Source organism: Callorhinchus milii, unplaced genomic scaffold, assembly GCF_018977255.1.
Source record: "Callorhinchus milii isolate IMCB2004 unplaced genomic scaffold, IMCB_Cmil_1.0 Scaffold14, whole genome shotgun sequence".
In the NCBI taxonomy this organism is placed as follows: domain Eukaryota; kingdom Metazoa; phylum Chordata; class Chondrichthyes; order Chimaeriformes; family Callorhinchidae; genus Callorhinchus; species Callorhinchus milii.
Genome location: NW_024704755.1, coordinates 5,373,084 through 5,389,289, shown reverse-complemented (window position 1 = coordinate 5,389,289; position 16,206 = coordinate 5,373,084). Strand labels below are relative to the sequence as shown.

Sequence of the window (16,206 nt, the reverse complement as noted above, 5' to 3'; positions counted from 1 at the left end):
TGGACATCCATTTTCCCCGGAAAATATAGTCAAGTCACTTCGCATATATATTCTCTGAAGTGCTTTGAGATGTCTCTAAGACGTGATAAAACTCTATATCAAATGCAAGGATTATTATTTTTATTATTATCTGAGATGTCCACCCGGTTTTGTGCTGAAAACAGGAAAGCAGAGAAGACTCTTGTATCGTGTTACACGGTGTCTGAGATCTGAGAGCACGTTGGGAAGTAATGGTTGAGTCCACAATGGCGAACACTTTGTCAGTTTCAGCGGTCTTTACAGACCACCACTTCTAATAAACCTCCCAATGCCAAGATTCCAGACCTTCCCTTTGTTCGATTAAAAACGAACATTAAGTGATATAGATTCAAAGATAGATTTATAGAAGCTAACAGCTCAAAAGCAGGCCATTGGCCCATTCTGGAAACTGTGAATCAGTCAATAATTTCCAAGATCTTATGAGAAAGTATCAGCAACTGAAAGATTTTGTGAACGTCGTTGCTATAAGAATGCCTGTCGTTTCCCTGCAATTTTACTTTCACAACTTTGTTGTTTTAGAAATAATGTCCACGCTGAAATAATTTGAAATCTATTCATTTGTGATTTCCATTAACAAAATAAAGCCTGTGAGAAAATTCAGATCATGAGATCATTGGATGGACATCATGTGGCCTGTAACTGGAAGCCCCCTTCTTGCAACCTCCTGGTCTGTGGGGGATATTTCACCAACAACTGCACTGCGTTTTAGCTGTTTTTCTTGGCCAAACTGGATTGTACGCTAAATGATTTTCCAGTGTGTATGCTGTATGAAATAATAATATTTGCACAGAAGCCCATTCTGTTTATGACTCATAACCAGATCCCAATAGTATTGCCTAAACTCCAATATCCTCCAACTTAGTAGAACACTGAGTGGACAGTTGAAGCGACAGAGATGGGTGCTTTACAGATTTTCCACCCTTACAAAATGCACAGATCATGTTCAATGCACATTCTTATAGCAATGTCTTAGCACAGGATGACTGAGACATCAATGGAACAGCTTTGCTCCGAATACATTAGTCACTTTAAAAGAGAGGTACTGGTAACAAAAGCTTTTAAAGAAGCTGTTTACTAACATCAGTACAGCGTGGATTAACATTCCTTTGTGAACATCATTTATTTATCACACTAAAGATGTCCTAACCACAGAATATATATGGGCATTTCATCCAGTCCGATTACAAAATCCTCATTGTTTTAGCCAGCATTAATAAATGGAAGGTTGTGATTCATAAGCACATGAGCAATGAAGAACCTCACTTACTAACATGTGTTTCTCAAGAGAGATCAGCTGGAGAAGCAGCCAAATAAAGAAACATCCACCAAAAGGGAGTTAAAAACTTTTAAGGACAACTCTCTCCTTAATCAGGAAGTTATAGATAGGGTTGTCGGATTTCGATTTTATATTTTTTCCATTTTTGAAGGATGTACAGAAAGTGACTGTATTGTCTGCACTTGAACTGCTTGGCCAGTGCCCAGGAAGCCATCTTTTGACTCAATATCAGCCAATTTTTACAGTGGAAAATGATAAAGTAAAAAAAATGCTTAATGATGGGAAGTAATTTCCTCAATTTGGGGAAAATTGGAAAACCCAACAAATATTGATTTTTACTGATTAAAATCAGGAAACCGGCAAATGTATTTCACAGACTTGAATGAGAACTTTTAGCACACATTTCGGCCACTAAAATGCATTCGGTTTGTATCAAAGCTACATCTCACCAATTGCAATAATATTCAATTTCGGACCATTTAATGTAAAGTTAATTGACTGTATATTTTGTGGGTGAAATTAATCAAAATTGCACTTCAATTTTTTCAATGAGACCAAAACAAATCTATGATTTAATAATCACTAGAAAGAACTGTGAAAAAGCTCACCCAAAGGTTGATTTCCTTAATATTCTCTCCCAGAAATAAGGTACAATGCATCCTGCTTTCTGGAGGATTTCACTTGACTTTCAATATAATGGAACTCACCTGTTCATCGGATTCAATGCTCTCCTCCCCTTTGTCTGATATTGATTTATTTTTCTTTGTCAAGCGATTGCAGAACCCTAATGTAATGCAACTGATGAGAAATATTCCAAAATCCGGAGCAATGATTCGGATACAGTTTGGAACATCATTCAGATCAAGTCTGAAAAAGGGGGAGAAAATGAGTTGAGCAAACAACTAAAGAAGTTTAAGCAACCATTTCTGTCCTATTCTTACTTGCTTCCCATTATATTCATTGTGATAAATTGCAAAAACACAGATTAATTTAAATGACATTTAGTGTGCCTTTACAAATTAAGACTAAACATTCATATAAATTAGCAATGGAAACAGTGGCTAGCAATTCGCTCGCAATACCCCATTTATACACCTCAGCTGCAATACGTTCAATGAAACAGGCAGCTGTGGTTCTGGAACTAGGCAGCATACACCAAAATCCAGAAAAGGTTATTTCTTTTACCAAGGAACTGGGTTATTGGGTCAGAGTATGGCAATGGCACTAATTGGATAGCTCTTTCAAAGAGCTGGCACAGGCACGATAGGCCAAATGGCCTCCTTCTATTATGTAAGATTCTATGATGATTCTATGATTTACATTTACAAGGTGATTGATTATTATTGATCAGACATGTTCAAATTAACGTGAAGTCTAAATTGTATATTATTCCTGGAAAACAAATTGTCCAAATATTGCTTTGTTACACGGTAATAAACAGGTCTGACCACATCCCTATATTTTATCTTTATTTCTCAACCCGAAATTCCTTTGCAAAAAAACTTTGTAAACTTGCCAGGTTGAACAAAAAAAAAAGGATTGCGCCATTTACAGGAATTCAGCGATTAAAGTTAAATTGTGAACAACACCTTTGAGCAAAAATACTGCAGTTCAGAGAAAGCCTTTGTAAAGTGTTTAGTCAAATCTCTCTGTCACTGTTCTGTTGTTTAGACGGTGTTTTAAGGAACACATTTCGGGGCAATTTACTGCTTAACAATGTATTGCTGGCTGAAAGAGGCTAGAGAACCTGGATGTGGAAAATTTACACTAGTGAGCTGGAGATGAGCCATAATTCAGCTATGAGTAATGGCAATGCAATGTGTGGCACTGACTGAGAAAAAATACTGGGCATCGCGTAACCTCTCTATCGGTCATTTGTTTCTGATGGGGAAATAATAACCACTGCAATATTTCCAATACCAAATCTCTGTGTTTATACGAGATGATTGCTCCTAGTTAACCTGCAGAAACAAACGGCGCAAAATATAACATTCCAAACTGTCTAATTGTGAACAACTTACTGGAAAAAGACAAGATTTACATCAGATATATGAATTTGCCAATGCTTTAGGTTTTTCAGTTGAAGTTTGCTTAAGGAACGCTCCTTCTGTTGAGTCAACAAGAAACCTGGCAAACTAGTTATGTGGTGCTGCTTAGGAAATGGTCACTGGTAATGATGTACCCACTGCAGTTGGGAGCCACTTTTAACTGTTTCAACATTATTTTTTTTAACGTTATAATGGCACCTCTTCTGGATTTAAAGCAAAAAAGATTTTTTCTTGGCCAGGCTGTGAATTAAGACCGCGTACATAATCCCAGTACATTCACTGCCCAAAGAGGTAACCACAAATCTGGTTAACCATTCAGAACAGGTGAATCATTGGTGAAGTACCAGATTCATTGTGAAATATTCTACAGCTGGTCCTAATTACAATGACAATGATCGCAAGCATCCTCATGGAGGAGGGAAAAACATCCAGTCTGATTAAATACAATGTGCTACTGCCCACGAACTGCAAATGTTACCACACCTCAAAATACAATTCAAAAGCTCTGTTAAGGTACATTTCAGTCCAACAAAAAAGCATTAATGTCAGCGTTTTACTTTTACCCAAGAGTGGATTAATTGGATTTAATGCCAAGATTATCATCATCACCATCAGGCACATGTATTGGTTCTTCTTCCTAAACTCAATTGCACCTTCATTTATAATGCACTAGTAAATAAGGCAATGTCAAAACCAAAGCTTATTTTCATCTGGATTTACTGATAAAGGAATTATGTTTTAGTATGAACTAGGTTTGAATAGTACTTTTTTTTGTGTAATGGTTGTAAGTGTGGATTAGTTCATAACAAATGTGTTGCTGTTCATAACATGACTGTCACTCTATAAATTAAAATTACAGTATTATGTCAAATATAAAATACTCCTATTTTCCACAGGTTATTTAAAGGTAATATTTTCTCAACATACTGGCATGGATTCCTTTAATGAATACATTGGAAATGCTTTAAAAAATTATTGAAGAGAAATACAACTACAGATAGGCCAGGATAAAAATATACACATATATAAATGATTTAGTGCGTTAATACTGTTGAAGCCCATTTGAAAGATTATTTTATAAACATAGAAATGAAACCTTGACAAAATTCCATCCCTGTTATTTTGTTTGCACACAAATGGCTCATATATCAAATGCAAGGATTATTATTATATTATTATTATACCTGGTCACTCCAATGTGTCTGGACAGAGTTTCCCATCTGCTGCCTGCAACAGAGAAGATAAAATTATTACATGCCGCTTCCAGGACTGTGCCTAGTTCCCAACAGAATTTACAACAAACAACAAATTGAATTTACATTGGGAGAAAGTCCCAAGGCACTGGAGAGTGAAGTTTGTGCACCCGAGCTGGGGTTGGAAGCAAGAGGGATGGAGGGTGAGGGGGTTGGTTGGGGGGTGTTTGCAATGAATCAATACCATACCATTTCATACTTAAACCATGTGTTTTGATACCTTGTGATATTTTAAGTTATTGGCATTCACTGTCTTTACTCCATATTCCAGAACTAAAGCCAGTTGCAGTATCGCCAAACTGTGAGATTGGCTAACTCAACACCTACCAGGGATCACACTGGCATCACTACCAGCTCTATAAATCGATCAGTTTTGCCAACTAAAGCACCAGAAGCTGTTCGTCTTTTTGTTCTACATCTGGCTCCTTTATTGCAGGTATAAATGTGAAGTTGTGTAGGTTTAATCATTCCAGTCACCTGGAAACAATACAACAGCAGTAACAGCAGCCCATTCAGAATTGCCATTGGCCTGTTTGAATCTGTTATGTAGACAAACAAAGGCAATGTACACACTTGAACTGGAAAGCTGACACTCAGTGCCACCCTTTACATTGGCACATAAAGTTTTGGAGTTTTGCAAACTAAAGGTTGGATGTGGGTGAGACAACATCCTTCAGCACCTGAGCCCAGGACTGCAACAGCACCAAAATGGTGGCAATGTGGCCAAGTCTATTGTTGGCGATAGTTCATATATTAGATATATTATACTGAAAATAGATGATCAAGAAGTCATTCGGCTTGAAATGCTGCATGGAAAAGTTTCAAAATTCAAAGCACAACAGATGTTTTTTTAAAGTGGCAATTGTTTTGAAGGTTTTCTTAATTTGGCCGCATTTTAAAAAAAGGACAAATGGAAAAAAAAATGTATGTGAAAAGCAGTTCTTTTAATGTGGGTCCACAAAAAGATCTCCAAAGGGAATTGGCACCAGGTGAAGTAATGGGGGTGAGCCACGGGAAAGGAAAGCAATGGAAACTCGCTGGCTTTGTATCAGAGTTTATAATGAGGATTTAATATTGTTCTTTTCCTAAACCTTGTGACAAGATTAATTTCTAACCAGATGTTCAATTTGAAATAATTATTTTTCCAAACTAGAGACATCAGATACTCTACCTTATCCTTCACTAACAAAGTGTTTTTATTACATCTTCGCACAAGGACCAAATGGATTACCAGCATCAAGTGCTTTCACAGCACAACCCTACAGCGTTGCCTGAAACCTTACATTTAAATACACTAGGACTTTGTCCTTAAGCTTCATTGTGATTAAATACAAGCATATATTTAAAAAAATGAAAATGAGAACAGGCTTCTTTCTCATGGCTAATTTATTATTTTTCCTTTGAACTCCACCTTTTTCACTCTTTTAATTAGAAGAATGTAAACATAGAACTGACAAGGCAAGAAGACTAAATATGATTGCACCAGTACTCATCACTGCACATCCACCTCACTGGTCGCCTCTGTCATTTCCCCAGGTTTAGAAAACATTGCAGTTTTGAAGGCACTTCAGAACCTCACATTACAGCAGATACCAGACAAAATCTATTATCCCAAATCACTCTATAACAATAACAGAACTAAGCATTGATATAAAATACTAATGGTTTAAAATGTTACATTTAAATAAATAAATGATTATCTCTGGATTTATGTTTCCATTTTCTTTCTCCAAAGATTTTTTAGGTGTTTCTTATCAATATATTAAATGTTTTCATCAACTGGATACCATTGCAACTCTCAGTAGCTGTTGGCTGCACACCATGTAAATATTTAGACAGCCACTTCAATATCCCCAAGCAATATTAAATAGTCCCAGGATTTACTGTGAAGGAGTGCAGTGTGTGTATTTGTGGATAAATGTGGATTGATGGGAATTTGTGGGAAGGATGATGAGCTCAGAGAGGATTAAGCTCAGATGTGCCTGTGATGCCTGTTGAAGATTAAATTCCTGGTTGAAAATCATGTGAATGCTATATGAATACCAGCAGATCTTTCCTCTTGATAAATATGAATTCACTGCCTCTGCCAAACAAACAAGTTTATTCCAGCATGAAATGCAATTGAGAGAATTGCCTGCCAACCTTGCATTTTTTGCTGCCAACCTGTTCTATTACTTCAATAATTAAGACAACATGATATTTCTCACGACCCAATGTTTTGGTTTGAATAGGTCGCCGTGTGGGAACTTGTAAAAATGAATGTGAAAGTGCCAAATGCAGAAGAAAAAGCAGAAACAGTGTCAATTATTGATGTCAATTAGTAATAGTTGGTAAGAGAAAAACTTATACAAGTTTGTATATAGCCAATGATTTGAATCCACGCCCAGGTGCATCATAATTTCCACAAACTGAAGCATTATGCATATTTTATGCCGAGATAAAATGAATCAATTGGTAGTTCAAAGATAAATATTTAGTACAAGGATTTGAAACTGGCAGATAGCGTTCTTCACGATTTCATTATTTTAAAATGATTTGAATGATAAGAATGTAAGATTTCTGGACAGGGTCAGGGAACAGATATTAAATCCAACAAGTCCAACACTTTGTATAACTCTCAACCCACTTGTCTTGATTCAGAAACGTGCCCAGTCAATTCCAGGATTAGATTCAATTAGCAATTACTTGGCAGAGACTGAAAGCAAAAAGGCAAGGATAGAGTGTGATGATCTCCAAACAGATGAATGCTATTGTTCAGCACCAGCTGTGCTCTTCATGGCTTTTCTCAGTGAGATGTAGAAATTCAGAACATCACAAGAGGATAAGAGTTTGACTGAGAGGTGAAGGAAAAAGTTTGGAATCTAACAAACTTTCCACTTCAAAAAGTACACATACGGAAAAGGTATCAGCATTTTTCCCAGAACAAGATGCCAATCTGTTTACAAATAAAGGCAATAAGGGCTTTAAATGTACATTCCTGGGGCAATGTAGAAGGTGATTTACCCTGCATCCAGCTATTGTGTACCCAATTTGCCTTTGATACCCAGAACAAAATAGTGTTCCATTTCCAAGTACTGACAGTCCTCAGGGTACAAATAGCTGTTGGGAGCCGGAATAAGGAAAGGGGGGGGAATATAGGTTTAAATTTAAAAGGAGATAACGAAGAGGTTAGAGTCGGCAAAATGAAAGTAAAGATTACAGAAAAGAGTAAATAACAACAACGACAAATTAGATTTGTATAGCACCTTTCGCATCGGGAGGACATCCCAAGGCTCTGAACTCTGAGGTATGTATTAATAATAATAAATAAATAGAAAATAAAACACGGGTCAAGTATTTCAAGATCTCAATATTAATTTGGTAATTGAGGTTTAATAGTACAGATTGAATTGGTTTTCGAAGAGCTTTTCTGGCAACAATGCAAGTGTTTTTGCAGTGACTGAGCTACAGACGCGCAAGCTACAGTCACCCTGTGGGGTTTGTGTTGCTCTGCCAGCAATCCGAAGTTCACAATACAGCTGGAGCGTTAAAATCAGTTGCCAGGTCTAGGAAAGCTGCCAATCGCTGCTGGACAATCAACGTAATGAATGAAATTCAAGCCGACTGCAATCAGCAAATGTGGGTGGCAGTACTCCTACTTTATTTATTCCTTCCCTGAGATTATTTTTATTTCTACCCGGGTCACAGCAGATGAAGTTACCGTGCCCCCTCTCGTGTGTACGGCGACTAGACTTTTTCACAGCAACTTTCCGCATAACGTAAGCGGCTCGTTTCAGCGTGTGTGGGACTGTGTTTTTAAATGTTCATACAGTTTATATTAAGTCAATTGGTTCAGATTTTTAGAACCGCTCCCAGATGTTGCCTTACCCACAACTGGCTCTTGTAGATTTAATTTGATGATTTTTTAAATTTAAAAAAAAGTTCCTATCTTTAACAACAATAATAATCCTTGCATTTGATACAGCGCCTTATCAAGTCTTTGAGACATCTCAAAGCGCTTCACAGGATATACTGTAAAGTGAATTGACTGTGTATTTTGTGGGCGATAGCACCTCTTCCCCTTAAACAGAGGTTTGTAGAAACACAAAACTAATAGATTACCAATCTTCAGCATAGAGAGCCTCACCCTTGGAATTCAGCTTAGCCTCCATGTATTCCAATTAGATGACTGAAACTAGTCGATTGGTATGTGAAAGACAAATAGGTGAAGAAGAATTAACTATTCTAAATAGATTGCAATTCTAAGGGACTTTTCCTTTTTAATGTATCTTCTTTTTAAGACGCAGCCTGTTGGCGAGTGTTTGTTTGTTTGTACTTACAGTTATAGCCCAAAAAATCTGTGTCCTTCAGAACGTAGAGAGCAATCTGAAAGCCAGTGTGTGCACACAGGAAGAGGATGCTGGTGACCAGCAGAGCTTTGATCAAGCGGCCTGTGTGACCTGAAGAAAGAAAACACAGAGTCACGACTTTATCACGAGGGAGAAACATCAGCTGGATCAGCAGCAAACTTGAATTCAACTCTGGACACCACAATGTTAGGGAGGTCAGTATCACATTCTAAAAAAAATATATAAAACACAACAATCTACTGCCAACATTGGGACAAATTTTGCAATATCCAAAGGAAGCCAAAAAATGTTACGTTAAAAATACTCCAAACAGAACAGCCTTAGAAGCAAATCGTCTTCAAAACTTGCTTGCACTTATCTCAAAATTGATGCAACTCTTGGCACAGCAGAAACTAGTTTATTTCATTTGTACAGTATATATTTTCTGTGAGACAGGAGTTTGCGAAAACACATTCCCCTGCAAGAATATCACCTTGTGTTCCTTCCTAAGCAGTATTTATATATAAAAAATAATAATTCAGTCCTTGCATGGTTTTCTAGTTAAACTAAGGTTTGGGGAGAGAGAAAAAACAATCCTTGCATTTGATTGTACCTTACCACTTCACTGAGTCGCTTCACAGAACTTTACTTTAAATTAAAGTGACTGTGTATTTGTAGGCAGTGCATCACAATAATGCACTTTTTCAACATGTTTCTCTCATTAGAGCAAAGTTGATTATCTGCAAATCATGTGAACACTTTGTTTAATGAGTAAGGTTATCAGTCAAGTTTTCCCAGAAGCAGCAGTTATAGAAATGTAAAAGATAAAAATGATTGTGTGTGAGTGTGTGTGTGAGAGAGAGATAGCGATAGATGTCTCCAAGTTGCTATGCTCAGAGTACATTTTGTAATGGATTCTCCAAGGCAAATTTTAAGCACAACCTACTACGAAAATCTAGTGTGGGAAAGCAGCATTTTAAAACATTGTTTTCGTAGTTATGTGACTAAAGTACAATTCGGAACTGATAAAGAACAGATTTTAGTTACTATTTTAAGAAGCCTTCACTCCTCATGACTCAGAGATTTCCTGTAAAGAAACAGGCATCATTAAGTACAGCAACTACTGAAGCTCAAAATATTCCTCTCATGCATTGTATTATTTCTGAAGACAGTGTTTAATCTGTGCCAAGCATCGTGTCTCATCTGACTGTACACATGCTTCAGATCATATCTTTGAAGTCTGTGATGGGAGAAAAATATAATTTTAAAGTTGTCCTGACAAAGTTAAGAATCTCTCTCTGACCTAAGGCAGGTCTCCACAAAAGGTTAGACCTTGAGCCCCCAAAACCACAGAAATTAACATATCTATTACTGGGAAATTTCACTTGCTTCCTGCACTTCGAACAGAAACCCACAGATATACACTCTGCAGCTAAAAAAGGGCACCACCAAAACATGAACTGTGAAAGGGTTGTTGCCATATTATTACACCTTTTAATATTCTTCTTCATAACAATATTAATCTGAAGACTATTTCAGAAAAGGTCTCTGGATGGCAATTTAACAATTTTTGTTTCCAGAATACAAAATAAAAGTGTTGGAAGATGTATGAAACAATGTTAAATATTATTGGATAGAGTTCCAAAGAGCGGTCAAATCACTCTACAAAGAATGATCTTTCTTTCCTCTGCACTGTGCTTGTCAGACTCTCCATGACTGAATCTGACACTAGAAAATAAATGACCATTCTTATCATTTGTGTTAACATTGCTTTACTGGAAAAGGGATAACTCCCCCAGCTCTACCCCTTTGCTGAAGTCTAGCGTAGATATTTTGCTTTAGAACGTACAGCTCAAACTAAACGGAAAACTCATTAAATTGAGATGCTCCCATGGCACCCTTCAGACACTGATTCAGAACAGAGGAATGAATAGTTACCACGCTCTTCCAAAGCCTCTGATTCAGTCACTTCAACCAGTCACCAAGCTTAGTTTATATTTTATTTTTGTTCCGGGGGGTGGGTGGGGGGAGAGAAGGAGGAGAGAGAAATTAATTTAATTTACAGTACCATCAGTGAAGAAATATTTCCGTTGACTGAAAGAGACCATTGCACTTCGACTTGTACAAGGATTGAAATTTCTAACTTGTCCAACTAGATTCTTGCCAAAGTCAATGGCTTTTTTCACAATAGATACTTTTTTCCCCTGAAAGAATGCATTCCTTTGCAAGCCAATTATTGGGAAATGCAGCAATATGGACTGTCACAACTACCGTTAATTAAAGTTCTCCATCGGGATTATAATTTGAGCAAGTTAACAGGCAGACAATGTTCCCCAAGATATTTTGAAGAAGGTCTTTAAGGGTATTTTGTTGATAGAGGAAACAAATTAAAGAAATGATTAATGATTGAATGATTCTTTGCCGTATAATGTTTCAGACAGTTGCAAAGCAGTTCTGCCATTGTGTTAAGAGTGGTGAGGCAGGATCTCATGGAGTTATATAACTGTTCTCTAATCATTCAAAGCCAAGCTCAGTTCATGTGTATATGTATCAGCAGGGTGCTGATCACCAGTTGAGCAGATTGACGATGACCTTTTAATGCGCGGGGAAAAAAGCTGACTGCCCCATTACCTGATACATTTTACAATTTAGCTTTTCACCAGCTGGAAATCTCTTCAACAGTTCAAGAGAAAGCAATCCATTGGGGCATCTGAGCTAACGCTAGAGTTGCTCAGGAATGCGCCACGCGTTATAGACACTTGATTTACCCTTCAATCCAAATCACTTTCAAAGCCAAACTGTAGCCTTCTTCAACTCTCGTATAATTTCTGGAATTTAAACACAAACTTTAATGCAAATTCCAATCTATTTAATACATGCCTTTACTGAACTGAACAAAAACACCGCAGCTCTTTGGTAGCACAGTCAGAATCAGACAATCTTACAGCACGTAAGAAGGCCATTGGCCTATCGTGCCTGTGCCAACTCTTTGAAAGATCTATCCAATTAGTCCCACTCCCCCACTCTTTCCTCATAGCCCTGCAATTTTTCCTTTTCAAGTAAATATCCAAGTAAATTCCCTTTTGAAAGTTAATATTGAATTTGCTTCCAGCACCCTCCCAGGCAGTGCATTCCAGATCATAACAACCATCAGTCCAAATCACCTTCAAAGACAAACTGTAGCCCTCTTTAACTTTGGAGTAATTTCTGGAATTTAAAACCAAACTGTAATGCCAATTCAAAACTCTTTAATACACGCCTTTACTAAACTGAACAAATACACCACAGCTCTTTGGTAGCACAGTTGGGTCAGAATATATTACCATCAAGTGCAGTCACTGTTTTTTCCATTCAACTAATGGCATCAACAAGGTGCCACAAAAAGCCACGAGGTCACAGAGGATTGATGGCCTGGATCTTGACAGATACTCCCTTTTCCACCTTATTCTGTGAAGCACTTTGAGGGGTCTCAATGACGTGATGAGGCGCTATATCAAATGCAAATTGCTGTTGTTTATGAACTTGCAGCAACTGACTCACAAGCATTTTCTTTTCCTTCCCTCTGGCAGGACATGATAATGATTAACGCACAGGTATTGAGGCAGACATTTCCCCAGCATGACTGCTCCAGCATGGCTTTGAACAATTAGAGAACAATAATATAACTGTTTTAAAATTAGATCCAAGAATACAATTGAAGTGGTTGAAGTGTGTGAGGGAGGGGGGAATATCAAAGTTCTTACTGGCAAAGCATGAGGATCCCTACAACCATATAGCAAGCGGTACCTTTTGGGAAATGAAGGAAGAAAAAGGGAATACACTAAAGTACATCCAGGCTCTCTTTGAGCAGGATTATAATCACCATCTTGACAGTAGCATTCATTGGGGAGAGATGAAAGGAATTCACTAGTCTGAGTCTCAAGAGTTGGTTCACAACCAGAAGCAATCTGCCTGACTCAAGCTGTGGTGACAAATCACACAATAAAGTACATTCTCACAGAAATCAAGCTTAATGTCAACAATGAAAGCCATGGACATAATAGGCCTCATTAATTATGATTTTGATGACCTGAAAGTATATTTTAATAGCGAGATAAGCCAAATATTAATTTAATACAGATTTTTGTCTAAATAGGTTCCTAATAATCAGCAACGATTGACGAAGTCAATGAACTTCAAAAAGCCACTTGCACGGATATGTTAGCTGTAGCCAGTTAACACATGTGCTTTGTGTCAAACTGTTTGTTTACATTGGGGTTCAGCATCAGTGAACTGAAGACAATTAAATAAATCATTAAGCACTGACTGCAAAAAATTTGGAAAAATCTGGAATTTCAGCCACCACAAGACCGTGTATAAGGAGATAATATTCTATGGCTGTAGCCAATCGAATTGAATAGGTCCCTCTTATCATAACAGCTGGAATTACTGAGTGGAGAAAATGCAAGGAGCATTCAAAAGCTGCCACCTGAACATAAACAGAAGCATAGATTTAACTTAGAGTAAATAATTTATTCACCAAATTCACCGCCAATATCGCTCTCCGAGTGCTGTGGATACACAATACAATACAAGATGGGGTGAGACCATGGAGGGATTTAAAGGTAAGAATGAGCATCTTGAACTCGCTCCACTTGGGGGATGAGGCCCAATTGAGCCAAGCAAGCTGCACACTAAATGCTAAAGAAAGGCCAATTTCCAGGTCATCAGGTCACCGCTGACGTTACTTCCAGGGCACCCCCTGCACGTGTAGCGCCATGCCCAGCCCTCAAAGAATAATCACGATGGCAACCCAGAAGTTATTTTAAATCCTTGGGAAGCCAGCTGGTCTGTGTTCCAAAGCCAAATGAGCGTCCACAGAGCATCAGACTCATAAGCAGACCAGAGTTATAAGGTAGGCTTTATAGTGAGCTTCTGCTGCGTGACTCACACTCGCACATAAATGGCTAACGACTACCCAGTTGATCTCTGTGAATTCTTATCAACAAGGTAAAAAGTAAAGAAGTGCTTACCTCGAATACTGCGCTCACTGGGGCCAAAAAATAGTGGCAGCAACAGCAGGTACAGCAAGTAAATCAGTGACAACGCATTGTATCGAAAGAGACATGCTGTGGAAGGGAGAGAAACATACGTCAGTAACTTTGGCAGAAGTGGTTTGTTCTAGTTCCGAGAGTTGCACAGACCAGAAATGTTTCGACAAATATTATTATTAATGCTAAGGTATTGCTCCGACAACAGTAATGACGAGATTGAAAGATATACTCTGAAGGCAGGTGGTTGCAGTTCACAACATCATAGGCGTCTACTATACTCCCTGCCCTTCACCCTCCCTGACTGTCCAGCGCCTGGGGACGTCCTCCCAACGTAAAAGGCGCTATACAAATGTAATATTGTATTGTATTCACAAACTAGTTTTAGCAGTAATGCAGAACTTATGAGGATTCCAGCTTGCTATTAAATCGTTCAAGTGCTCTATACCGGTCTATAGGTTTACAGCATGGACTGAATGACTCAAACACACCCAGATACCCGAGAGTCTGTTCAACCACAAATTTGCTCTCGTAGGGGCCGGGGATACATATTTTCTAGCTGCTCTTTATGCAGCCCCCCCTCTCCGGCTGCTGTTTCAGTAACATTGCAATACATTTCCCTTGAGGGTCCAGCACACGGTTTTTAAAAACACTTACTCTACATATTTTGGGAAACTCTTACGTCATCGCACTATCCTTGTAAGTGAAACACTCAATTGTACGTTCACTTGGTCACTGCAGATTTGCTAAATGTACAACTCACAAGAGCAGGTGTGGTTTTACAGTCAGTGACTTGGCTGTATTATTTACAAGCACCACATTTCTCAACTTGGACATACCAGCGTTGTGATGTACTCTCTAACCAGCAGATAATCACTACAGGCTGGTAAAGTACATTGAGAGAGAATGATTAATGTGCTTCAACACTGTTGAACAACACTTAGCAAACTCACAATGGAAATGACTGCACCTTCAACAGGGTGACACAGTATGTCCATAAACCCAGATTAGCGACTGGTGAACAATAACAACAGACAAGTTTGTGGCTTGGAACTCGGAGCAGAAACTTTGGAGAAAGAATATCCCAAAGTAACACCTAAATAAAGCCATTTCTTGTTTCACAATTCAAACAGAAATAACTGAGTGACTCATTCGTTTGAATATTTGAAAAATATACCTGTTCTACAAAAGCCTTGGTACATCCAAAAGGAAGGCATTGCAGTACAGGTGCTGCAGAACAAAAAAAGTTCTTATTGTTTTGCCCACAAAATCAACAGTCAATTCACTTTATAGTATATTTTGTGAGTCGTTTTGAGACATATCAAAGACGTGATAAGGCGCTATATCAAATGCAAGGATTATTTATATAAACCATCTTCAGGCAAGTGAACAAGATTATGTCCTACTGATTTTGAAACAACCAGATTTTGGAAATGAATAAGAGTTTTACTTGTTTTTTCGTTAAAAAACTGGAAATCTGGGGTTTTAGTGCTGTCAAAATATTTCCCCATTACCGAGGTACACTGATATGTTTTCATATAAGAAAATAGTGGGTGGAAAAATCAACCCCGTGAATTAAAGGACCTTTCACACAGTTCGGGAAAATGGAAAATTCCCCTCTGGCCTTTTGGCTTCGGTGAGAACGCCTGCCATAAATGACAAAATGAATCAGGAAGCACAGCTTCCACAGGGCAGCAGCTTTTTACCTCTCATGGAAAATATGAGTGAATAGTAAAGCATTCCTTTGTTTGCTGCACATTTTCCTCTCTCTCGGTCCCTCAACTCACATTGATTCCATACACAGGCTATATATACCGTATCAATTTCTGATGAATACAATGAGAAATGCATATATGTGTACGTGGGAATTTTCAATTCCAATTTCATCTCAACAAGGCTGTAAATTAGTGGTGAATCCACAACTGCCTCTACTGCAGTTTGGAACAGTCCTGACCGCAGGGCTAAATAGGTGCACGGATGCTTCATGAGCACCATAAAGCTCTTTTTGAGTCCCGTACAGGTACAGTGCTTGTAGTTTGAACACCGCTGGAAGGTCTTTTCAACCAAAGTGAATAAAATTGGAAACTGTTCGTTAATTCTTCATTCATTAAAATGTACTGAATATGGAAATAGAAACTATTAGTTTCATTTGGTTAAACATTTTCCGATATGAATCAGAATGTGGTCAGCTTTTGTACACAGTACATTGGCATTGATTTCTAAGCTATCTTT

The 16,206-nt window shown here is 38.0% G+C and overlaps 1 protein-coding gene across 2 annotated transcripts in view; it reads right to left on the bottom strand.

Moving 5' to 3' along the window:
- The window catches only part of piezo1 (piezo-type mechanosensitive ion channel component 1), an 83,524-nt gene that overhangs the window by 43,734 nt on the left and 23,584 nt on the right, over nucleotides 1–16,206 (bottom strand). For both annotated transcript variants that reach the window (XM_007889318.2, XM_007889319.2), the window contains exons 2-5: nucleotides 13,957–14,052; nucleotides 8,936–9,055; nucleotides 4,548–4,590; nucleotides 2,023–2,182 (exon numbers count right to left, since the gene is read on the bottom strand). In XM_007889318.2, coding sequence (XP_007887509.2) covers nucleotides 2,023–2,182; nucleotides 4,548–4,590; nucleotides 8,936–9,055; nucleotides 13,957–14,052 — 419 coding nt within the window. The remainder of the gene's footprint in view (nucleotides 1–2,022; nucleotides 2,183–4,547; nucleotides 4,591–8,935; nucleotides 9,056–13,956; nucleotides 14,053–16,206) is intronic.